Below are 24,226 nucleotides of genomic sequence, written 5' to 3'. Positions count from 1 at the left end.
TGTGTGTGTGTGTGTGTGTGTGTGTGTGTGTGTGTGTGTGTGTGTGTTACCCTGCGGTCTATAAGGGACATGGCAGTTCCGTTTCTCTGTTTTTCTGATGGAAGTCTTATTATTGACCTCCTACGGGAAGGCTGGAGGGAGGGTCCACGGTGCCCCAGCTCCCACCCCCCCGGTGGGCGGTCCTGCTTCCTGTCCCCTCTTCCCTGTCCGGGTCTGGATTTCTGTTCTGACTTAACTCCACATTTCGTGTTCACACTATTAGTTTCTAAATGCTCTTCGTAGCCAGCTGAAGTCGTTTCCTATAATGACTCTTGTGCACAACATTTTGTTTCTTAGAGAGTTAGTGATTGCCTTGCCTTTTGCTTTCTTAGTGTTCTGTGTGCACACTCACCCCCATGTGGTTTCACCTTCCCGCGGATGACCCTCGCACCCGTACCCACCCCCCGCCATGGTTCACTGTGCAGGCTCACAGCCCCTCGGCTCTGCCTTCACTGACGACCTAGCAAATCCTGTCTCTTCTTTTTTTCTGCTCTTTCTGCTTTACAAAGCGTATGCTCTCTAGTTCCCTGAAGAGTATGTAGGTGGTAAATACTATGAGATCTTGTGAAAACAGCTTTAGTCGATCCTGTACTGCAGGGTCGCTTAAGAGTATGGGTGGGCAGGGGCGCCTGGGTGGCTCAGTCGGTTAAGCGTCCGACTTCAGCTCAGGTCACAATCTCGCGGTCTGTGAGTTCGAGCCCCGCGTCGGGCTCTGGGCTGATGGCTCAGAGCCTGGAGCCTGCTTCCAATTCTGTGTCTCCCTCTCTCTCTGCCCCTCCCCCGTTCATGCTCTGTCTCTCTCTGTCTCAAAAATAAATAAACTTAAAAAAAAATTAAAAAAAAAAAAGTATGGCTGGGCATAGGTTGCTAAGTTGAAAATCATTTTCCCACGGAACTTGGAGGCATTTTTCCAAAGCCTTCTGTCTTCCAGGATTGTTTTTGAAAAAGCTGACTCTTGATCCTTTGTATGAAGCTTGTTTGTGGTTTTTTTTATAAATACGTCATGACTTTAATTTTAATGTTTACTTATTTTTGAGACAGAGAGAGACAGAGTGCAAGTGGAGGGGAGGGGCAGAGAGAGAGGGAGACACAGAATCCGAAGCAGGCTCCGGGCTCCGAGCTGTCGGCACAGAGCCCAACGCGAGGCCTGAACTCACGGACCATGAGATCATGACCTGAGCCAAAGTCGGACACTCAACCGACTGAGCCACCCAGGCACCCCAAGTATGAAGCTTGTCTTTGATTTCTGGAGGCATTAGGGTCTCTTGCTAACCCCCACTGCGTACCTGAAATCTCGTGGTGCCGAGTCTTGCCGTAGAGGTCTGTTTTCTTGTGGTGAGCCTTTGAATTTGGAAATCTGTCTCCTCTGTGCCATGTGTCCAACCTGCCATCCTTGACTAGAAATCTTGATACATTTTCTTAAAGGGAAATTGTAGCAGACCACGTGTTTCCCAAAGCCTGGCATGTTATCAGTGAAATGTTGAAAAGGGTCAGGGTGATTAATTTAATTCTGGTTAAAAGTGACTAGTGTGCTGGCAACCTAAGATACAGACCGTTTGACATAGCAAAGAAAAATGGCAGGGAGTGTGTTGTTTAAGCCTCTGATGACTCTGGCGTGCAGCCCAGACTTGCATCAGAGACGGAGGTTTATCCGTGAGATTTTTTCACTCTTGCTGAAAAGGAAGAGCACACGGTTCCACTCACGTGATTTCGGTAGATTGAAGGTACATCCAATCAGTCCCTTGTGTCGCTTTGGTCGCCGAAAGTCCCGTTTGACCTCCTCAGCCTCCAGCATCAGCTGGGTCCGTAGAGCCGCTGTCCTGTAAGCTGAGCACGGGGACTTGTCCCAGATATTTGCCCCCAAGTGGCTCCCGTCGTAAACCGCGATCAGTTACTCTTTCTCTGTCAGTGTAATTTTAAAAATGGGCCAAGCGTCTGCTGAAACGTGCTCCAGAAAGCGCACGCACGCAAGGACCGGCTGTGGCCACACGCTTCCTCTCTAGTGAACGTGCACGGCAGCCTTCGTGGGGGGTTTGCGTGTCTTGACGGAAGCTCAAAAAGCAGGAACATTCCCGTGCGCCTCCTCTCCTCAGCACCCACACCAGGCGCTTCTGTGAGCACGCGTGGGGGGCGTTAGTTCTGTTGCTCCCTCCCTGGAGGGACCTCTGTGTCACACCGACTGACCCCTCCCCCTTCAGACTCCAGTGATGAGTGCAGGCTGTCACCTGTGCGTCCGACCACTGAGCTGTAAATCGGGGGTTCCCGTGACCCCCGCAGATTTGGTTAGTTTGCCAAAGGTTGCTCCCAGAAGTAAGGAAAACATGTAACTTACCAGAGACCCGGTGTATTATAAGAGGATGTAACTTAGGGCAGCCAGACGGAAGGAATGCCCTGGGCGAGGTCTCTGGGGAGGGGCGTGGGGCTCCCACGCTCCCCACATCTCTACTTTCTCATCAGCCTGGCCGCTTTCTGAACCTCCATCCTTGTGGATTTCTGTGGAGGCATCGTTATGTAAGCAGGATTTTTTTTTAATGTTTTTATTTATTCTTGAGAGAGAGAGAGACAGAGGCAGAGCATGAGCAGGGGAGGGGCAGAGAGAGAGGGAGACACAGAATCCGAAGCAGGCTCCAGGCTCCGAGCTGTCAGCACAGAGCCCGACGCGGGGCTCGAACTCACGAGCTGTGAGATCAGGACCTGAGCAGAAGTCGGACGCTTAACCGATGGAGCCGACCAGGCGCCCCTGTAAGCAGGACTGATGAGTCACTGGCCACCCACCTCCAGCCCTCGCCCCTCCCTGGTGGTCCAGCCCTCTGATCACGGGGTTGGCTCTCCGGGCATCCAGCCCTGACCGCCCTAACGAGCTCTCAGGTGCAGGTGAAAGCGGCTGGTTGTGACTAGCCACAGATGCCTTTTGTCTCGGGAAATGGCAGAGGTGGTGCCAAGAGCCACGTCCAGGGCCAGGTGTGCGTTTCTCGGCAGAAGTCAGGGTATCGCAGAGCCTGGCCCTGACCGGAGGAGGGCGCCGCAGCACCCCGGGGTGGACTGGTAACCCTCTCGTCTCTCCTCTCCCACAGCTGTTCGGAGACTGGGAAGCACAAGTGCGGAGGATAATGAAGCTCATTGCCGGTGGCGGCCTGTCCATCACCGGCTCTCACAACATGTGCGGGGACTACCTGTACAGCGGCCACACGGTCATGCTCACGCTCACTTACTTATTTATCAAAGAGTGTAAGTCGAGGACAGCCCTCCGGCAGCGTCCCCACCGCACCTGACACCGCGGGCCCCCGGCGCGGGGGGCGGGGTCGGGGGTCGGGGTCACCGCTCTTGCCCCGGGGGGGGGGGGGGGCCTGGTCTCCTCTGGTGTCGGCAGAGCCTTCGGGCTGCGCTACAGCTGCTGGAAGGAGCCGGGAGGAAAGCTCGTGAGCCCAGGCCTGGTGGCACGTGATGTAGACCGCGTGTCACCGCCCTACGCTGCGCGTGGGGGTCAGCGAGGTCTCTGCCCTCATAGAAGCCGGGGGCTCAGGGACACTAAGTGATGCAGGCGCCAAATGGGAGTCTCCTTTAAAATGTACTAATAAGGGCCGCCTGGGGGGCTCAGTCGGTGAAGCATCCGTCTCCTGATTTCGGCTCAGGTCATGACCTCCGGGTTCGTGGGTTCGAGCCCAGCATCAGGCTCTGCGCTGACAGTGCTGGGGATTCTCCCTCTCCCGCTCTCTCTGCCCCTCCCCTGCTCGCTCACTGCCTCTCAAAACACAGAAAGTTACAAACAACTACCTGAAATATATTTTTAAATGTACTTAAAATATTTTATTGCGAAACACACAAAAAATACTTAAATAAACCCCCGTCCCCTGCTCAGATTTAACAGATGCTGGCATTCACCATATCTGTTTCAGATAACCCTTCGTGAAGCACATAAAGGCCTAACATATGATTAAGGCTGTTCATGCCTCGCTTCCCATGTTCCTGTGTCATTTCCATGCATGTCTTGAGTCTTGCCGATGATGGCTTTGTGGTTTCTAAAATTAACATGTGGTATGACGTTATAGATGGTCTTTTGCCCCCTTTTTTCTCTCGGATTATGTTTGTGAGACATGAGGCTCTCTTTCTCCTGCGGTCCGGAGGGGCCTGGGGGGTGCGCGTGGGGCACCTTCTGAGTGAATTCTAACACTTTCTGTTGGTTTGGCCCTTTTGCCCGGGGGGGGGGGGGAATGGAGGGGGTTGTCACAGCCTGGGGAGTGCTCCCTGCTGGTTGTACTGTAAAGGCAGTGAAGTCTTATCCTCAAAAGAAGCACGGCCATGTCGGGAAACTTGGAGGACGCGGCTCACAACCTCTGACTTTGAGTCCTGGTGCCGTCCCCACCTCCGTGACGGGGAAAGACCTTAACCTCTCTGAGTCTTAGCTTCCTCGTCTTTAGAGCGAGATGCTGGTAGCCGCTCTATGGCCGAGGGACAGGTTGTAGAAATTAAAACGGATGTCATGTCGGGACTGACATGACATGAATAATGAATGGTAGCTGTAGGGTGTATCAATGCAGATTTTCCTGAGGGTGGGGTACGGTGCCCCCCACCCCTGCCCTGACCACTCCATTTAAAGTCGCAAACCTCCCTTCCCCTTCTCGGTTTCTGATCCTGCTTCTCCTGTTCAACTCTATTTTTTCACAGCATTTAACACCTTCTAACACAGTGTAAAATCTCCTTCTTTATTATAATTATTTTTACTGTGTCTCCTCTGTCCCAGGAAGGGATCTCCCCCAACAAAGGCAGGCCCTTTGCCTGTTTTGTTTGTTGATCTCTATACCCAGAGCATTTCCTGTCCCAGGCACATAGTAGATGTTCAATAAATACTGGTTAAACGAATGACTAGTTCTTTTTTTTTTTTTTTTTAATTTTTTTTAGTTGTCTTTATTTTTGAGAGGCAGAGAGAGACAGAGTGTGAGTGGAGGAGGGGCAGAGAGAGAGGGAGACACAGAATCCGAAGCAGGCTCCAGGCTCTGAGCTGTCAGCACAGAGCGTGATGCAGGGCTCGAACTCACGAACCGTGAGATCACGACCTGAGCTGAAGTCAGACGCTCAACCGACTGAGCCACCCAGGCGCCCCCAAATGAGTAGTACTTGTATGCTGTGAGAAGCCAGTGAAAGTCTAACCTTTCTCCCCCTGGGTAGGGAGGACGGATCACGTTCAAGTGACATTTTTGCGTAAAACTTCAGACCCTCTTCAGCCCATTCTTTGAGAATGCAAAGTGGGAAGGCCTGGACAAATAGAGACTATGGTGCTCCCCTCAGGTGGGAGCTTCCAGATCAAGGTACGGACAGGTATTGACCCGACACTACCCTGCCTTTGAATGCACTTGCACCAAAATCCCCAGGCATTTGGATTCTTTCTTATTTCTGTTTGAGAAATGGAATCTGAGACTCTTTTTGTTTTTTTTTTTTTTAATTTATGAAATTTACTGTCAAATTGGTTTCCATACAACACCCAGTGCTCATCCCAAAAGGTGCCCTCCTCAATGCCCATCACCCACCCTCCCCTCCCTCCCACCCCCCATCAACCCGGAATCTGAGACTCTTAAAGAGTTTCAGGTCAGTGTTTAGTCACAAAGCTTGGGAAGCAAGTAAGACAGTTGGATCAACTCTAATTGCCTAGTCCGTGTGTAAGGATCTGTAGACCAAAAAGTATTGATTTTTGTTTGGAGCATTAACCCCAAATTATTTATAAGTAAGTTGAATGAGACGTCAGTGGACAGGCTTTTTTTTTTTTTTTTAATGGAACACGACGCATTATCCTCTCACTTGTCCTTCTCAACTGTCTTTATATGTGAATCAAGCAGTAGCCAAGTATAAATTACAATTGCTAATAAAGTCACGTCATAAGATAAGCTGCTTCCATTCTTTTTTTTTCTTTAACACTTATTTGTTTTTGAGAGACAGAGATAGCGTGCATGCGGGGGAGGGGCAGAGAGTGAGGGAGGCACAGAATCCGAAACAGGCTCCAGGCTCTGAGCTGTCAGCCCAGAGCCCAATGTGGGGCTTGAACTCATGAAGCCTGAGATCATGACCTGAGCCGAAGTCAGAACCTTAACCGACTGAGCCACCCAGGCGCCCCAAATATTGACTTTTATTTTTTTTTTATTTTTTTTAAACGTTTATTTATTTTTGAGACAGAGAGAGACAGAGCATGAACGGGGGAGGGTCAGAGAGAGGGAGACACAGAATCCGAAACAGGCTCCAGGCTCCGAGCTGTCAGCACAGAGCCTGACGCGGGGCTCGAACTCACAGACCGCGAGATCATGACGTGAGCCGAAGTCGGACGCTTCACCGACGCAGCCCCCCAGACGCCCCAAGCTGCTTCCATTCTAACCTTGACTACACATAAGCTAAGACCCTTAAATTTGCAGCCCAAACGATCTGTTTTCAGACGGAAAGATCAGAGTAACCGCTGTGAATCGCTCCTCTTTTCAGACTCCCCTCGACGACTGTGGTGGTACCACTGGATTTGCTGGCTCCTCAGCGTGGTTGGGATCTTCTGTATTCTCTTAGCGCATGACCACTACACTGTGGACGTGGTGGTGGCGTATTACATCACCACAAGACTCTTCTGGTGGTACCACACTATGGCCAATCAGCAAGTGAGTTTTCCCCTTGTCTGATTACAGCTTCCCTCAACGCCTGGCCTGGCGGTGCTGGCTTGGGGGCGGGGGGACGTGCAGAGAACCCACGGATGTCTTAGGCCTCTCTCCAGGGGGGCTAGGCAACTGGGATTGCGTGGTCTTTCGTGATGCTGACCCACTTCGCAACAAAAAATGAGCAAGAAACGTGTTAGTAGAGTGACACAGAGATCGCATCCTTCTAGAACAGGTATCACCGTCCCCCGTCCCTGACAAATGCCTTCCAAACTGGGCCCCCCTGCTGTTTGATTGGCACCCCTCCCCTCTTCTCCTGGCCTGGGCCCCTGAGCAGCTGAACATTGAACTTCCATCGCAGAAGAGTAACAGAGACGCTAACTGGGGCACGCGCACTTACGGACAAGAGATCGAGGAAGCCACGCGTTCTCCGTGCGCTCCCGGAGTTGGAGTTCTTTGCTCTCCTGCTAGGGGGTGGCCTGGTTAGCACACGAGTGCAGAGTGGGGGCGTGCGTGTGAAACTGGGGTACGTGGGTGGACACAGGGCCGTTCCGGGGTCCTTTGTGAATTGTAATTAGGAAAATACATCCACTTAAAGTGGAAGATCGTTAGAAAAGTACATATGTTCGTTTGGGGGCCCATGAATTGCTCTCCCTGACCTGGTTTCCTGTCTTTGTCGTCATAGGTGCTCAAAGAAGCTTCCCAGATGAACCTCCTGGCTAGGGTGTGGTGGTATAGGCCATTTCAGTACTTTGAAAAGAATGTCCAAGGAATCGTACCTCGATCTTACCACTGGCCCTTCCCCTGGCCGGTGGTCCACCTCGGGAGGCAGGTGAAATACAGCCGCTTGGTGAACGACACATAACGGCCGCACCAAGTGGGGGACGAGGACCCTTTCCAAGTGCTGAGAACTCCAGTGAGAGCAGACGCCATAAACAGACGATCCCGTTATCTTTCAGCCGTTTCCTTGACTTAACCTATTGAGTTACCTGGTCAGCACTGTGATCTTTTTTTCTCTCCAAAGGACCTGCGTGGGACAACAATAAAGAAAACGTAACCTATCATGCACTGCACACATTTCCTGTTCGTGAGTCCGGGGTTCCGCATAAGCTGCATCACCACGTTCCTTTGTATACGATGCAACAGCATAAATGTAAGCTTTTCTATCATCAGTTCTGGTCTTTCCAGTCACATCTGGAAAATAAAGCGTATTATTTTCTTGGGAAAACATACTTTTCATATCTCTTGCCCCAAAGATTGGGCTGTAAGCCATTTTCTAGCAAATGTCTCTATGAAGGTTTCTAAGTACCTGAATGGGGTTCGATTCTGAAATCTTTCTACCTGTTGCACCGCTATTCAAATAAAAAATGACAGACACAGAAAGGTGTGGTAACTTTGGGTTTTGTAAAAAGCAGAGAGAGTGTGTCAAAAAGTGCAAAAAAAAAAAAAAAAAGATTCTGTTATAAAGTGATTTTCTAAGTATTTCCTAACTTTATTTTTCAAAATGATGTTATGAAAACCAAATTTCAAGATTTTTACATGTCAGAGAGAAGAGAGTTAAAATTAAAAAAAAAAATGCTTCTTGGGAGAGAAATTTGTCTATGTTTCTAGTGCCTTTCTTGTCTTGATTGTATGGTCAGTAGGCAATCTTAAATGTTTTTATTTAAAATAAAATATTCCATGAAAATATAAATGTATGTATACACTACTAAATTTTGCATTTATAGCTAAATTAAATCTGAAGACTGCTTATGGTTTTTAAATTGCTATGAATTAACGAATGGGGGAGTTAATTAGAAAATCAGAGCCCTGTTCCCATATTGTGAGCAGGTGGCAATGACATGTACCACTTAAATTATTTTCTCATCTATTTGGTGGTTCGATTTTAACTATACAGTGAAAACAGCCATGAATACTTTGTTTTTAAAGAGAGAGTTTTGAAAATGATCACTTAACTAAAACTTGAAAGCTATAAATTAGTTATCCATACTCTGATGACAATTTTGTTGGTGAACAACAAAACAGAGATCTATTTCTTTAAAATATATTTGTGCAGAAACTGCATGTATCTCTAAGTTTTACTCCTAACAGAAGTATGTTTGGGGAAGTATTCTATTCCATACTTGCCAATGTGGAGAACAAAATAGTTTTTTAAGAATGAAGAAGTATATATATCCATTCTGTATTTTACGTGCAGCAGAATTATCTTCCGTAGGGTTTTTTTTTTTTCCTGTGTATTCACAAGGTGATATTTGTATTGTAAAACAATAATGGTGAAGGAAATAAAAAGGCTTTTAAAATTTTGTTTGTTTTAAATATTTGTAAAGTTATTATTATTCCAGAGAGTATACTGATATCTTAACAGCTTACCTAGACCATAAATTAATCAAAATGCACTTTTTAATAAAACCTGATACTTAAAACATAAATGGCTGTTACTCCTGATGTGTTCACATCCTTCCCAGAGGTCGTAAACGAAGTCATTAAAGCAAGGTAAAAACCTGAGTTGTGGATGTCTTCCCGGAGTTTGAGACAGGGCCTGCGGCGACCATGTTTCTTTCCCCTTGAGATTTCCTAAAATGTGTGAGTGGGGGTTTTTTTGGTTTTTTGTTTTTTTCCAAAGTACACTAAAAGAATCACACAGGTAAGTTAATTTCAAAATGCAGACAGACCACCTTGCTACAGATGTAAGACTGGGATCGTGTCCCGCCTGGGGCTCCGGCCGTGTGTCTCACTCAGAGGACCAGAATCCTGGGATGGGTTTCTAGCACAGCCTCTCCCGCGCTTGGACTCTTGGGCGAGTGTTGCGAATCGAAAGGGAAAGCACCTTGAGTAATGAAAACGCGTCACTGGCACGTGCTAAACATTGGATCTTTCTTCCTAAGTCAAAGCAGTTTTATTTAAAAAAAAAAAGATTATTACAGGTTTGCATACTACATAGGTACTAAGAAATTCATTCACTAATTTCTCTTCATGCCCGACGGCACCGGTTCGTGAATGGACATACCGTGTGGCTCCCAGGTCTGAAGATCCCAGGAAGGATAGAGAAACCTCGTGTTGTGGAGGATTGCAGTACACTTGGTGGGGTCTGCCTGAATGAGGACATGTGCTTTTCTGTCCTTTCGTTTGGTAAGACAGTACCTCCTAAGGACAGTAGCTTCTTTACTTGGCTCTCGTATGAGCTGGGCATTCTTTACATGCGCTATCTTGTTAATGGCCACACAGCCACAGGGTTAATGATTACCCCATTTTGTGGGAGGCGACTCAGAGAAGTTGAATAAACCTCCCAAGGTCCTGCAGCCTGTAAGTGGTGAAACTCTGATTGGAGTGCAGGTCTCCACCCCTCCTCACCACCCTGCATGCCCCCAAATGCTGTGAGTGTTTGTAAATTCTTCCGCAGGAGTCCGCGGTGGGAGACATCGGTGCCCGTGGCGGTAAGGCCAAGTAGAATGGCTCTTCCTACGAACTGAGTGCCAGGAAATCCACCTCATGAGGTATGAGAGACTAATTTTGCCAGTTTCCTAATTGCTAAATGTTTCATTTGTCTCCCCAGCAAATACCTAAATTGATCAACGTGATAAAGATCTCAAAAACTTTATAAACATCACATAAAACGAGGGCTTTAATTTGACTGCCATTGTACAAAAAGTCAACCAGGTGTTGAGGTAACCTTCGGGAAGTAGAATGTGCTACCTGGGGCCCGTGTTACTGATGTCCTTTATTTTTCTCTCCCTTTGGTCTGGAAACTTACTCTGAACAAACCCAGACTTGAAATGGTGCCTGTCGGCGCCTTAGGGTTCTTACGTGTCTTCTGGTTCAGGTTACAAGAAAATTAAGCGAGTCCTGCTGGGTCCAGACTCCGGCTCTTAGAGGTCAGAGGTGGGCATGGTCCTCGAGACACAGGCCGAGTGAGGAGACGTTGCCCGAAGGTGGACAAGGGAGGAACAGGATTGGGGGGCATCGCCCGGCTTACTATTGGCGAAGATACGGAGTGTGGGTTTATCACGCAAGTTAACGTGTGTTGCATGTGTGAGGAGTCCTTCGAGTTCGTGAGGGCTGGCATGGCCCTGGTGTCATCCAGCATCTAGTGACTGAGCAGATTTAGAAATGCCCTTGAGGATTTGTGACGTATGAATCATGGCATCTGACGTGTAACACCTGGTCCGCAGGAATAGTGCTTATCCAGAGGATCCATTCGCCATCAGCACACCGTGGTCGGTGGGTGCAAAGATTGGAGAGTCTCTCGAGGATTCTTGGGGGCAGGTTTGCTAAAGATTTGAAGACAGATCAATGAGATGGGCAGACTCCACGTTTCTCCTAGCTAAAAAAAAGGGGGGAGGGGGGGCGCCTGGGTGGCTCGGTCGGTTGAGCGTCCGACTTCAGCTCAGGTCGTGATCTCACGGTTCGTGGGCTCGAGCCCCGCGTCAAGCTCTGTGCTGACAGCTCAGAGCCCAGAGCCCGCTTCACTGCCCTTCCCCACTTGTGCTCTGTCTCTCTCTCTCAAAAATAAACAAAAGCAGGGAGTCCCAATTCAGAGGCTGTACAGCCTCCAGCGTCCAGGTTCCCGTGTTGAAGGATGTGTAGGGTGCGGCTTCCGGGGCAGGAATGGCATTCCACGTGAGGATAGGGAAGGTTCTGGCTCCCTGGAGGGGGCCGGCCCAGAGTTTTCTCCCAGCCCTACGGTGGCCTAGAGCCACGTGTGTTTTGACGGTCTCTTGTTGGGCACATAGACGTTAAAATTGCTATGTCTTCTTGGAGATTTGACCCCTTTATCATTATGTCATCTCTCTATTCCTTAGGATATTCTTGTTGTGAAGCGTGCTTTGTCCGAAGTTAAAATAACTCGAGCTTTCTTCTGATTAGTGTTAGTATGGTATATATCTTTCTCCACCCCTTTATTTTTAACCTGTCTGGATCTTTTTTTTTTTAATTTTTTAATTTTTTTAAATTTACATCCAAATTAGCATATAGTGCAACAATGATTTCAGGAGGCGATTCCTTAGCGCCCCTTCCCCATTTTGCCCATCCCCCCTCCTGCAACCCCTCCCGTAACCCTCGGTTTGTTCTCCATATTTAAGAGTCTCTTCTGTTTTCTCCCCCTCCCTGTTTTTATAGTATTTTTGCTTCCCTTCCCTTATGTTCATCTGTTTTGTCTCTTAAAGTCCTCATAGGAGTGAAGTCATAGGATTTTTGTCTTTCTCTAATTTCACTTAGCGTAATACCCTCCAGTTCCATCCACATAGTTGCACATGGCAAGATTTCATTCTTTTTGATGCCGAGTAATACTCCATTATATATATATACCACAATTTCTTTATCGTTTCATCCATTGATGGACATTTGGGCTCTTTCTGTACTTTGCCTATTGTTGATAGTGCTGCTATAAACATGGGGCGCGTGTGTCCCTTCGAAACAGTGCACCTGTATCCTGTGGAGAAATGCCTAGTTGTGCATTTGCTGAGTCGTAGGGTAGCTCTATTTTTAGTTTTTTTGAGGACCCTCCATACGTTTTCCAGAGTGGCTGCACCAGCCTGCATTCCCACCAACAATGCAAGAGATCCTCTTTCTCCGCATCCTCGCCAACATCTGTTGTTGCCTGAGTTGTTAATGTGAGCCATTCTGACAGGAATAAGGCGGTATCTCATTGTGGTTTTGATTTGCATTTCCCTGATGATGAGTGACGTAGAGCATTTTTTCATGTGTCGGTTGGCCATCTGGATGTCTTCTTTGGAGAAGTGTCTATTCATATCTTTTGCCCATGTCTTCACTGGATTATTTCTTTTTTGGGTGTTGATAAGTTCTTTGTAGATTTTGGATACTAACCCTTTATCTGATATGTCGTTTGCAAATCTCTTCTCCCATTCTGTCGGTTGCGTTTTAGTTTTGCTGGTTGTTTCCTTCGCTGTGCAGAAGCTTTTTATTTTGATGAGGTCCCAGTAGTTCATTTTTGCTTTTGTTTCCCTTGTCTGGATCTTTATATTTAAAGTAGGTTTCTTATAGACAGAATATATAAACAGAAAAACAGCATCTTGTCTTTCACCTATTCTGACGATCTCTTGTTTTTTTAATTGATGTATTTAGACCTTTCACATTTAAAGTACGGTTAACCTTTGAACCACACGGGTTTGAGCTAAGCAGGTCCACTTACACATGGATTTCTTTTTCAGTAAATACAGTACTGTAAATGTATTTTCTGATTTTATTAATATTTTATTTTTTCTAGCTTCCTTTTTTTTTTTAAGTTTATTTATGTTGAGAGAGAGAGAGGTAGAGGGAGAGAATCCCAAGCAGGCTCTGCACTGCTAATGCAGAGCCTGATGTGGGACTCAAACTCACAAACTGTAAGATCATGACCTGAGCTGAAACCAAGAGTCAGATGGCCAACTGACCGAGCCACCCAGGGGCCCTTCTCCAGCTTTATTCTAGGAATGCAGTATATAGAATACAAAGTACGTGTTAATCAATTGTTTATGTTAGCGATGAGGCTTCTGGTCACCAGTTGGCTATTAGTCGACAAGTTTTTGGGGAATCAAAATGTATTTGTGGATTGTTGACCCCTCTCCCTCCCCCTACCAGCAGTTCATCTAAGTGTCCATAAGTGTTCCTTCTAATTTATGGCTTCAGCGGCTTCTCCATGTAAGCAGATCTCACCTGTGAGATCTGGATGCACCTGTCTCTCCAGGTTCGGGCATGGTGGTTGGAACCATTGACCCCAATCCTGTGATGGCTCCTAGAAAAGTTGTTTTTCAGTTTGTCCAGCCTTTTCTAGTTGTAAGGATAGGAATGGTGACCAGACTCCCAAGCTTTTTCCGTCTCGAACATGAAACCAGAAGCCCTTGGTGACCCAGCTTTTGTAGTCAAATAAATTTGGGAGTTAGTGACTAAGCCGTTATCTCTAGAGTGCCCTTAATGTCTGGACATACAAATCTGTGTCCTAACAACAAATGAAGAACTAAAACTAAAACGGCTGGTAGAGTCCACTGTCATGACTTCCAACTCTGCGCACGTGAGCTGTCCAGAAGAACGTGAAGATAATTAACGCTGGACTGGGGAACAGAGGGCATACGTGTAGGTGGCTTAAATGTGAGCTTACCCAGCAGAGCCTTTGATGTGCCCTCCCACAGATGACCTAGGATGCAGCCGGGTGCTAGAGCAAAGCCCAAACTCCAGAGTAGCCTGAATGACTTTCCCTCTCTTTCTTTCTTTAGAATGCTCCAGTTGTTAGTTGTCTGACTGCTGTGGCATATCCCGGGCTGGTCCCTGGGAAACAACTGCCAAGGACGTTGGTTAGTAACAAATATGGCTGCTTATGAGGAACCTCAGAACATTAAGAGAAAATGTCGGGTGCCAACAGTCCAGAATGCTTGGTCCATTTATGTCCAAGTGTTTACAGTATGTTCTGTTGGGTTGGTCAATTTCTTCTCTCTCTCTCTCTGGCTTGGACCAAGATAAGTTCTAAATTAGTTTAACTTGGTTACTCAAAGCCTTTTCCAGCGTGAGTAGGAAATACAGAAAGTGGTATTCTTGTAGCTGTCCCAGTCCATATTGTACCAAGAACCTCAACCAGAATATCATCCTTACTTTTATTTCACACCAAGGGCTTTGTCTGACTCCTCTCTCAAGCGTTGGAGTCTAAAATGAGGTCGCGCTTGGGAGATGCAGTGTGTCATGTTCAAACACAAACCAAGGGCAGCTCCTGAAAGAACGTGAATCATTTAGGCCAGTTACGTGTGTCGTGGTGTAATGTGGGGTAATGAGGAGGCACACGTACCAGTTCTGTGCTCAGTAAACAACCCCTGGCATTATAGAGAGGGAAATGAGAGAGAGAGATGGAATTGGGGCCCCTGGGAGCCAAGGAAGAAGTCCCAGTCAATGGAAAGACCGGCCCCAGCCAGGGAGAGAGCTGGACGACATACTGAACCAAACCTAGACTCAGCCTTTATCAGGACTTCTGGGTTCATTATCAGTAGACAGAGGCCATGTATGTCTTGGGTCTTTATTAAAAGACTTGCTGGACCGTCCTGAGCATCTGATGCGTGTGCACAATGGTGACTGGGTTACTGGCCGACTCTGACGGAGCAGGACACAGTTATCTCGGATGAGGAGCGAGGGTCACCATGAAACAGAAACGTGTATCTCCATGATTTACTGGTGCTTGGGATCTGCTCCCCTGGCCAGCTCTGTGTTATTACTTGGAGGAACTGGGATGGTTTTAATTGCTTCCTGCTAGTAGTTATCAGCACGGGAGAAGCTGAAAGGGAGTTCCAGCCAAAGCACTCTGTCTTTCGTGCTCTTTTTAATAAAGAGCTTGTGCACAGAATCGGGTTTTCCACAGGGGACGCGTAGCAATGCTCCTCGATATTTTAGGATGTTTCGGGGGGGGGGGGGCGGGTACCTCACTTGGGAAAAAAGTGTGATCTGTGAAAATAAACGTTTGTTTGGAAAGCTTCTCTGAAGTCATCGGCTTTGGGTTTCAAGAAGCCACAATCCAATCGTTGCCAGGCTTACGGAAAGCGTGTTCGTTGCTAGTCCCTGGGGTCACGGGAGCCTTCTGACCCCTGGCTGCCGTTGGGCTGTGACGGTGGCCCCCGGCAGGGGTAAGAGCTGAGAATGCTGTGTTTGCAGCAGAAGCTTCCTTGACGCAGCAGGAGCGTCACAGCCGCTTCAGCGAGCCCCGCAGGCTCTGTGCGCACCAGAGGGGGCCGGACGGATCTGCAGGCGTATGCTGGCTGGGCTTCTCCGCAGGCTCCGGGGGCGAGCACATAAAGCAAAGCTTGTAGAGGAGCTGTGCACACGTCTGCCCGGGAAGTGTCGCCGGCCCCGGACGTGGGAGCACATTCCTGTGCTCACCAGCGGACACCAGATGACCCCAGGGCTTAATCTCTGCCCTGCAGCTCGCCCTGGCCTCTCCAAACCCTGGGGCCCAATGGCTGCTGCTGAGGTTTCCCCTGGGGCTCCGGGTTCCTGAGCAGAGGGATCGAAGCAGGGAACGCGGCCAGAAGGCCCTGTTCCCTGTTTTTGCACAATCCTCGGTACCAGCAAGAAAGGGCTGCGGGGGTGCGGTGGGGGGGGGGGGGGGGGTAGAGAGATGGCAATACGGTACTTCCTTCGGGAGGGAAAATGTCAATGTATTCAGCACACATAACCCCCACATACTATTAACATTCACCAAGTGTGAATTCAAACAAAAGTCACCAAAATTAGATGGGAAGGGATCTGAAATGTCACTTTCACACATGCCGGGCTTGGAGAGCTGTGACAAATTGGCTTCCTGTGGATCCGGGCCGTCAAAACTGGCTTGGGACGTTCAGGTCTAATCACCAATTAAACTCGGCAAACACAGCGGATTTGCGCAGGCCCTGGGAGATCCATTTCCTTCTTGCGAATGAAGAGGGCCCCGGTCCAGCTCTTTTTCATCTGACAAAAAATGAGGAGGAATTGCTGGCCATCTCCCTACCGCTAAAGGAGGTCAGAGCAGGAAAGGCAGGCGGGCTCACTGGAGAGACCCGCTGGTTTCTCACTCCCTCTGCCCAGTCTGCCCAGGAAGGCAGGAAAAGCTCTAGCGGGACCAGAGCCGCTGGGGGCGGGGCCCGGAGGGCCGGTGAGCCTTGGGTCCACAGAACACAGACTTCTCTGTTTCCCAAACTGTCGTTCCCTCGCTCCGGGTGGCGAGTGAGATCTCAGGGGTCACACTCACACAAACACACACGTATGCAAATTTAGCATTCCCATCAGCGCATTTCAAGCCGTAACAAATATTTTATTATGGAAAGTTTTTAAGTCTACGCTAACTTCGTAAGAATCCCACAGTGAGAAACCCAGGTAGGCACCGGCTAGCTTCTACCGTTATTTTCTTAACTTGCTGTATCACCTATCAATCCATTTGCCTGTCTTTCTATGGGTCTTATCCATTACCCTGATTTTCTGAATGCATTTCAAGTAAATTGCAGACACGTCTCCCTAAATACTTCAGCGTCCGTGTTCACTAAAATTCAAAATTTGTTCCCAGGTTTTGTTTGTTGCTGTTGTTGTGGTGGTAAAATGTATAGGCAAAGAAATACATAAATCTTGTGTATATTTGCTGTTTTGACAAATGCATGCACCTATGTTATGCAAACACTTATCGTGACAGAGACGATTACTGTGGCCTTTCTGCCTCTTCCCCATCAATCTTGGCCAGCCCCCCACCCTACCATGACTCCCAGAGGCAAACACCTACCGTACCTACCCTGATTTTCCACCACACACCTCGCCCCGTGTATGATGTGTGTACTCTTTGCATCTGTGTACTTCATTCTGTGTAATATGTTTGCAGTCATCTGTGTTGCCGTGCATGTGGATAATCCCTTCCTTTTTATCAGTGACAAGTATTCCACTGAATAAATAGACAGCAGTGTGTTTATCCACTCCCCTCTGGATTGATACCTGGACAGTTTCAAAGTTGTGCCTATTATGAATAAAGCAGCTTACAATATTCTTGTATACGTTTTCCTTGTGTGTGTGCATGTATTTAGGTCTATATGTTTTCATCTCTCGTAGGTAAATACTACCCAGGTGTGGGATTGCTGGGTCAGAAAGTAGATGTATGTTGAATTTTCTAAGAAATGGGGGCGCCTGGGTGGCTCAGTCGGTTGAGCACCCGACTTCAGCTCAGGTCACGATCTCATGGTTTGTGGGTTCGAGCCGCGTGTCGGGCTCTGTGCTGACAGCTCAGAGCCTGGAGCCCGCTTCAGATTCTGCATCGCCCTCTCTTTCTGCCTCTCTCTCCATCTCTGTCTCTCCCAAAAGTAAATAAACATTAAAAAAAAATTAATTTTAATTTTACAAGGACCAAACCTATAAGCCACATGTCCTTGAATTATTTTAGTGTTTCAGCAGTATTGGCTGTGTTTTCCCACCTATTCAGATTCTTTCCGGTGAATCTTTGTCAACAGTTTCTTTTAAATACAAATCAATAAATTCCAAAAAAAAAAAAACCCAAAACTTTAAAAAATAAGTAATAGAAGGGAACAACAGCAAAATGACCAGACTTGCTCCTAGGAAATTTTTTTCCTTCTGTGAATTCATAGGGTTCCTTATTATTAAAGTCCGTCTGAATCAGAGGTTCTTTTAGAAAAATTTGGGGAGTAAAAATCTTTTCATAAACTCCACCGAAGGATGACATACGTACAGAAAAGTGCATCCAGAATCATCTTCGCAAACCGTACACATCCGCGTCGCGGGCCTCCGGCTGGAGAAGCAGCATGGCCCGCGCCAGGGCGGCCCCGGAGATGGGCCACATCGGGCATGATGAAAATTACAAGTGCAAAGACAAGTGGAGGCCCCGCCGAGCTCACCGGGGCATCCCACCGAACACCTAAGGGATGCCCCCGCAACAGTGAAGGCAGACTCCCCCATTAGAGGCCCTACTGTCCTCTCCCGGGGCTGTCTCGACCCCACACCTCCTCCGGCACCACTCCGGCCGCGTGGATTTCGCCTCTACAGTCTCTCTCCCAACGCCGCGCGGCTTGCACCCGGCATTCTGCAAGGAGAAGCCGTCGCTTTAGCTAAAACTCATCACCGAGTCTCCCTCCGAGCGTCCTGGGGGCACGGTGGGGGGCTGGGGGAGCCCCACGGAATAGAGCAGCCCCCGGCCTCCGCTGGGCCGGCTGAAACGCGAGAGGCCAGGGGACAAGCTGTGTCACTCCGGACGTGGGGCTACTCGCGCCTGGTGCGGGTGGTGTGTGTCAATCAGAGAAACGGCAGCTACGCGCTGGGGCTGTTCTGGGGCCGGAAGGGGAAGGGCTTGCAGGCAGGAAGGGGGCTCGAGTTCCGGGGGGCACGGGATAAGGCCTTCCCGGTTTCCGCCCTGAGCAGGAAGGGGCGCTTCCCCCCCAGCCCCGTCAGCCGAAGCACCGAAGGTCAGCGGTGTCGCAGGAGCCCCGCAGACCCAGATGCCCCCCGCGCCCCACTCTGGGTTCCAGGCCCGCGGCCCCCAGTCGGGATGAAGGCAGCAAGTGGCCTGTGCGGGCGGCGCACTGTCATCTCGAAACCAGTCTAATTGTGAGCACGGCAATGAGAGCAAACTTCGGACAGTGCATCCGAACACAGGAGGAGAATAAGCTACTGCTGCTGTTTCTGGTTTTTGGCACAGGACACACGGCCCCAGTCGGACCCCACGTAGAAATGAAAAGGTAGTGGGGGTCATGGGAGGCTGGAAGTCATTTAGCAAACTGTAGATGAGTAAAAATTTGGACGCGTCGGAAGAGAGTCAATGGCCCAGGCTCTTCTTCTCTTGAAAGATACTTGGACGAGGGGCGCCTGGGTGGCCCCGTCCCTTAAGCGTCGGACTCTTGCTTTCAGCTCAGGTCATGATGTCACGGTTGGTGAGTTCGAGCCCCGCGTCGGGCTCTGTGCTGACAGCTGGGAGCCTGGAGCCTGCTTCCGATTCTGTGTCTCCCTTTCTCTCTGCCCCTCCCCCGCTCATGCTCGCTCTCTCCCTGTCTCTCTCTCAAAAATAAATAAAGCACTTAAAAAAAAATTTTTTACATGACTTTAGCCTCCCTCTTTGATTTCCAACCCTAATTCGCACCAAAGCTAGTCCGTAACTGTCAACTTGGAAACCCATCACGCTTTGCAATGTATTTTCTCCTGGTGTCTCTGCAGAGAGTGGATCGCTCCCAGCCCATCTCACTCTCCCCGTGCTCCAGCCCAGAAGGCTGTGGAATCACTCGTGCCTCCTGTTTCTCTCCCATCCTTCACAGCCCGCCAGGAAATCCTGTTGCCTCCACCTTCTGACACACCCTTACTGTGACCCACCGCTTCCGCCACCTCCGCCTCCAGCCCCTGGTCCTAGCCTCTGGCTTGGGGGTGGGCGGGAGCCTCTCCATCCGCCTCACTGCTCCTCAACCCGCCCCTCTGCAGCGTGTGGTCACCCAGGAACCCGGGTGACAGGTACCGAGAAAGCTTTCCAAGGCTCAGATGGTGCCGCTGCTCTGCCCGTCAACGTCTCACTGCTTCTCACTGAAGTCAGCGCACCGCCAAGAGTCCTCGAGCCCTTTCCGCCCGCCACCCCTGCTGGTCCACTCCGCACACCTTGGCCCCGTCGCCACTGCTCCAGTCTTGGTCTCGCGGCTCAGGCCCCCCGGGGCCAGTTTGTCCTCCTTCAACCCATCCACCGCACTCTCGTCGGGGGAGACCTTTATCACTGGCCTTCCTTTCCCCAGGAATGCACTCCCTCGGGCAGAAACACGGCTCGTTCTTTCTCCCACTTCCTTCAGGTGTCTGTTGGACTGTCACGCTGTCAGAGGACTTCTTTGATTATATCACACAGAACAACATTCTCTCACCTCTTGTTCTGCCGCCTTCTTCCTCTTCGCACACACGACCTAACAGAGACCTAACAGATTACATTTATTTTTTTTTTGTCTCCTTCCATGTAGAACGGGGGTCTCATGAGAAGATGGGCTTTGTTTGGGTCCAAAAGAGTATGGTTGCCAGACGGTTGGCATTCAATAGATACGTGAGAATAAATATTGGGTTGGATGAATACCACCTGATCATCACGGTCAAGATTCTGGTGCCCAGAGAGAGCGAAACCAGGTGGACAGCACCTGCCTTCCCCAGCTCCTGCTCGTCCACCCCACAGTTCTAGGAGGCTTCGTGTTACGTGCTCAGTATTCTTATTGATCAACGTGTTCACTCATTATTATGTAAAGTGCTACAAAGAGCGACTGGACAACTCCCTATTAAAAAAGAAATAACCCAAGACCAGAATTCTAAAGGATCGAACAACCCAGAGATCTAAATGGGGAGGACGGTAGATAAAGCTTCTGGAAAAATATAGACCGTGTGTTGGGCCCCGAAGAAGGGCATTGCAGTTAGGTTTGCTTCATACCAAACTACTCCAAGCATAGTGGCTTAAAGTGACAGGTGTCTGATTGTGGCTGATAGTTTTGTGGGTCAGGAATCCGGGCAGAACTTGGCTGGGAGACACTGCTCCTCAGTGTGGCATTGGTGATCCTCCATTGGATCCTGCTGGTGGACGGACTGCTTTGGAGTCTGACCCCGATTCACTTGTCTATCTGGTGCCTCCGTGCGGGTAGCTGAAAGGAGACCATTCGGAACTGTGACCAAAGCATCTACGTGTGGTCCCTGCAGCATAGTAGCTTCAGGATTTCCAGACTTCTTACACAGCGACCCAGGCTTCTGTTAAAGACAAGACAACAGGTCGGTCCAAAATGGAGTTGCTTATGCTAAGCCCCACACCACCAAACTCAGACTTAATTACATTTTTGGCTCTCCAAGAAAGGAATCTTAAACCAGTCAATCGGGAATCACCTAATCAGCACTAGTTAAATCATCTGCCTGAAAGACCCCTGCCTTCCCCTAAAGGAAAGTAACCTTGCAATAACCAACCTGCTTTCTCCCCCCCACCCCCAGCATAACTGTCTTGTCCTGCTCCCTGCTGCCTATAAAAGGCATCCATTTTGCACAGCTCCTCGAAGCCCCTTCCTGTCTGTATTGGGGTGCCGCCCAATACACGAATCATTGAATAAAGCCAGGAAGATCTTTAAAACGGACTCAGTTGGATTTTGTTATTTTAACAGATCCAAGGGCAAGTGCTCCAGGAAATGGGGAATTGACACAAGGCTTTTGTGACCCAGCGTCAGAAGTCACACGGCAGAGATTCCATGTCCTCTGTTGTCATCACGGGCAGCCATAAACCCACCGAGTCTTGGGGGGGGGGGGGGGGGAATGACACAGATCCCCTCTATTCCACGGACGGAGTGTCAGAGAATTTGCAGCCTTGTTTTTGAACTCAGGGAGGTATGACTGAGTTAACCGGGGAGTAGGTGAGAAAGTATTTTGAGGATAAAAGTTTGAGCAGGGATGGGATAGGACAGGTGCATTTAGGAGCCATAAAGAGGCCCAGGTGCCCAGCATGACCAGGAAAATGTCAAAGGCCAGGTCAAAGGCAGAGGCCTTGGGCTGGGTGGGTTTGAATACCCCGTGAAGGAGTCTAGCCTTTGCTCTGCAGACAAGCTGTGTTTGAACTGTGTTGCTCACATACCCCGAAGGGAATTTTGAAAGAAAGTGTTCAGCTTTGCATCCATCCCCACCCCCTCCCCCCACCATGATTTAAAAGTAATCGTAAAGGTCAGCAGCTCTGTGTGGTCATTCAGGCTGACGGAGGCTTTCTACCTACTTCTTCGTGGAACATCCAGGGTCACTGTGGGCATCTCCCTCCGAGACCGCGTGGGAGCCTGGAGAAGCACGTGGGGGGCCAAGGCCGGCGTCGGTGCCTGTCACTTCCGCTCATGCCCCAGTGGCCAGACCTCAGCGAATGGCCACTCCAGACCGCACAGGACGCCCGGAAGAAGCGAGGAGCACAGATGTCGCGGGAGAGCAAGGAGCCCTCCCTACAGGGCATATATACAGCGTTCTGCACACTGACTGCTGCTGTTGCTTACACGGCCCGTATTATTATGCACTCAGCCTGTAGGCCGTGCCCTGTGCACGGATGCATGTGACTCCCCGAGCGTCAGCTCGCAGGACCCCCAGGTAGATGTGCTTCAGGCGCAGGAGGCCCCGCAGCCTCGGGGCCCAGTTAGGAGGTGAGACATCGCTGCGGGAGGCTCGGCCACTCCAGGCAGGGGGCTGCAGGGGGGGCCTGGGCCGAGTCGGGCCGCAGATCCCCGCGCGGCTGTCCGGCTGTCTCCGGGCGCCTTCAACGGTCCATCCCCAGCCGCTCGCTCCTCCCTGCCTTGCAGCCAACTCCTCCATGAACCCCAGGGTGGATTGTGCTGCGCCTGAAGAAAAGCAGGGCTTTGCCCTGGACTCAGAGGCAAGCTTCGCCCCTCCGGCTTCTAGGAAGCGGCCCCGGTTTTCAGAATCCTGGGCACCTGTGCTTCCTGTCAATGAGACAACGGACGGACAGGATGTCGTGCCCTTGAGGGGCCTGATCAGACGCGAGAGGTCTTTGCCTTCTCTTCCCTGCCGCCGATACAGGGGCCCCAAAGGTTGGAAGAGTGGATCCCCCCCCCCAGGGGCCCCAGAAACCACGCAGTCTAAAGCAGACTGTACTGCAGGCAGCCAATGCTCCGTTTTTTTGGCCGGGCACAGTGTGGACGCTGCTGCGTTTGCTGCCCTGAGCTACCAGGGCGGTTGGGTGTAATCAGTCTCTCCAGTGACACCCTTTCCAGACCAGCGAGGCGGCCCCTCTGCGCGGAGCCTGACTCCTCCGCAGGCAGTGACCCTACCCCACGTCTCTGGGTGGATTTGTCCCCCGACGTCGCCTCACAGTGCGGCGTAGGGACCCGGCGGAGGAAAGGGTGTCCTTTTCCACATCAAACACGGGAGGCAGGTATGTCTGAGAAGACGAACGCCTCCTTCCCACGCCGTGTCCGTGCAGGGTGCTTGGGGACGGGCTCCAGGTGTGACCTTGGGAGGCCCAGGCAGGGTTTTTCCACAAGCAGGCTCAGCTGGGGCGCGTCCTGCCCGGTGTGTGAGTCAGCACACAAGTAGTTAAGTTGGAGAGCCTTGGCTTCCCCGGCTGGTGCATTCAGCCTCCGGGAGTCAGCAAGCGGCAGTGCTCATGAGAGCGGGGGCCGGGGACACCCAAGTGCCCTGGCACTCGGGCTCGCGACGGGGACCTGCTTGCCTCTCTGAACAGCCAGCTGCCGCCGCAGGTACGTAGCTGGGCTTGGATGGATGGTGCTTTGTTTTCTCCCCCGAGGACAGAGAGCCACGGTTGCTCGCGTGTGCACACAGGCTCCCTTGACACTGAGAAGAAACAGATGTTTATTAGCCTCCTGAATAATATGACTTATTAAAATAAGGGACAGGGGCGGGGGGGGGGGGGGGAGAGGGGAGAGACGCTTCCTCTCCCCGTGCGTTTCCCTCGCAAAGGCGGCTTTTCTTAATTCTGTGTGCATTCCAGGGCTGTGTGCGCTCAGGTCATTTGAATGTCGCGATCACGGGGAATTCGAAAGATGGCCTTTCGCTGTCCTTTCCGTGAATCTTCAGATCTGCGTTCAGAGAGCTGGATTCGGTCTGAAGAGTTGTGTTGCCTAATCGGGGAAGTCAAGCGGCGGGAACTCACTTTCCTACCCCGTTTTCGACAGTGAGATTCGAATCCTTAGTCTTCAGAAGCAAACTTCTTCAGGTTTACCACATAGCTGCAGGATCTCAGACGTGGTGTTTTTCTGGCTCACAGCCTGAGGCCTCCTGGCTCAGATACGTAGGGTGACCTGAGATAACTTTTTGAATCCCAGTTCTGTTGTTGTTGTTGTTGTTGTTTAATTGTCAACTTAGCTATCATAAGGTGTCGTCTTGGCTTTGGGAGTAGATGCCCGTGGTTCATCGCTTAAATACGACCCCCGGTGTTCATCCCAGCAGGTGCTGTCCTCCATGCCCGTCCCCTGTTTCCCCCACCCCCAGCAACCCTCAGTGTGTTGTCCGTACTTAAGAGTCTCTTATGGTGTGGTCTCCCTCTGTGTATCTAATTTTTCCTTCCCTTCCCCTCTTCTTGTAATGAGTCTGCTCAACTTGGTCATCCTGGCCTTCCCATCCTTTTGGATGAC

At 50.0% G+C, this 24,226-nt stretch overlaps 2 protein-coding genes across 4 annotated transcripts in view; both read left to right on the top strand.

Annotated features, from left to right (window-relative positions):
* Positions 1–8,951, top strand: part of SGMS1 (sphingomyelin synthase 1) — a 115,898-nt gene extending 106,947 nt beyond the window's left edge. For all 3 annotated transcript variants that reach the window (XM_049646046.1, XM_049646047.1, XM_049646045.1), the window contains 3 exons: positions 3,114–3,267; positions 6,502–6,668; positions 7,348–8,951. In XM_049646046.1, the coding sequence (XP_049502003.1) occupies positions 3,114–3,267; positions 6,502–6,668; positions 7,348–7,527 (501 nt within the window). In that variant the 3' untranslated portion in view covers positions 7,528–8,951. The remainder of the gene's footprint in view (positions 1–3,113; positions 3,268–6,501; positions 6,669–7,347) is intronic.
* A 6,782-nt stretch (positions 8,952–15,733) lies between these two features.
* The window catches only part of ASAH2 (N-acylsphingosine amidohydrolase 2), a 91,192-nt gene continuing 82,699 nt past the window's right edge, over positions 15,734–24,226 (top strand). The window contains exon 1 of the mRNA XM_049646054.1: positions 15,734–18,835. The gene's annotated coding sequence lies outside the window, so the exon portion shown is untranslated. The remainder of the gene's footprint in view (positions 18,836–24,226) is intronic.

Source organism: Panthera uncia, chromosome D2 (genome assembly GCF_023721935.1).
Source record: "Panthera uncia isolate 11264 chromosome D2, Puncia_PCG_1.0, whole genome shotgun sequence".
NCBI lineage: Eukaryota > Metazoa > Chordata > Mammalia > Carnivora > Felidae > Panthera > Panthera uncia.
The sequence above is the reverse complement of the archived record's forward strand: the minus strand, read 5'-3'. Positions and strand labels throughout refer to the sequence as shown.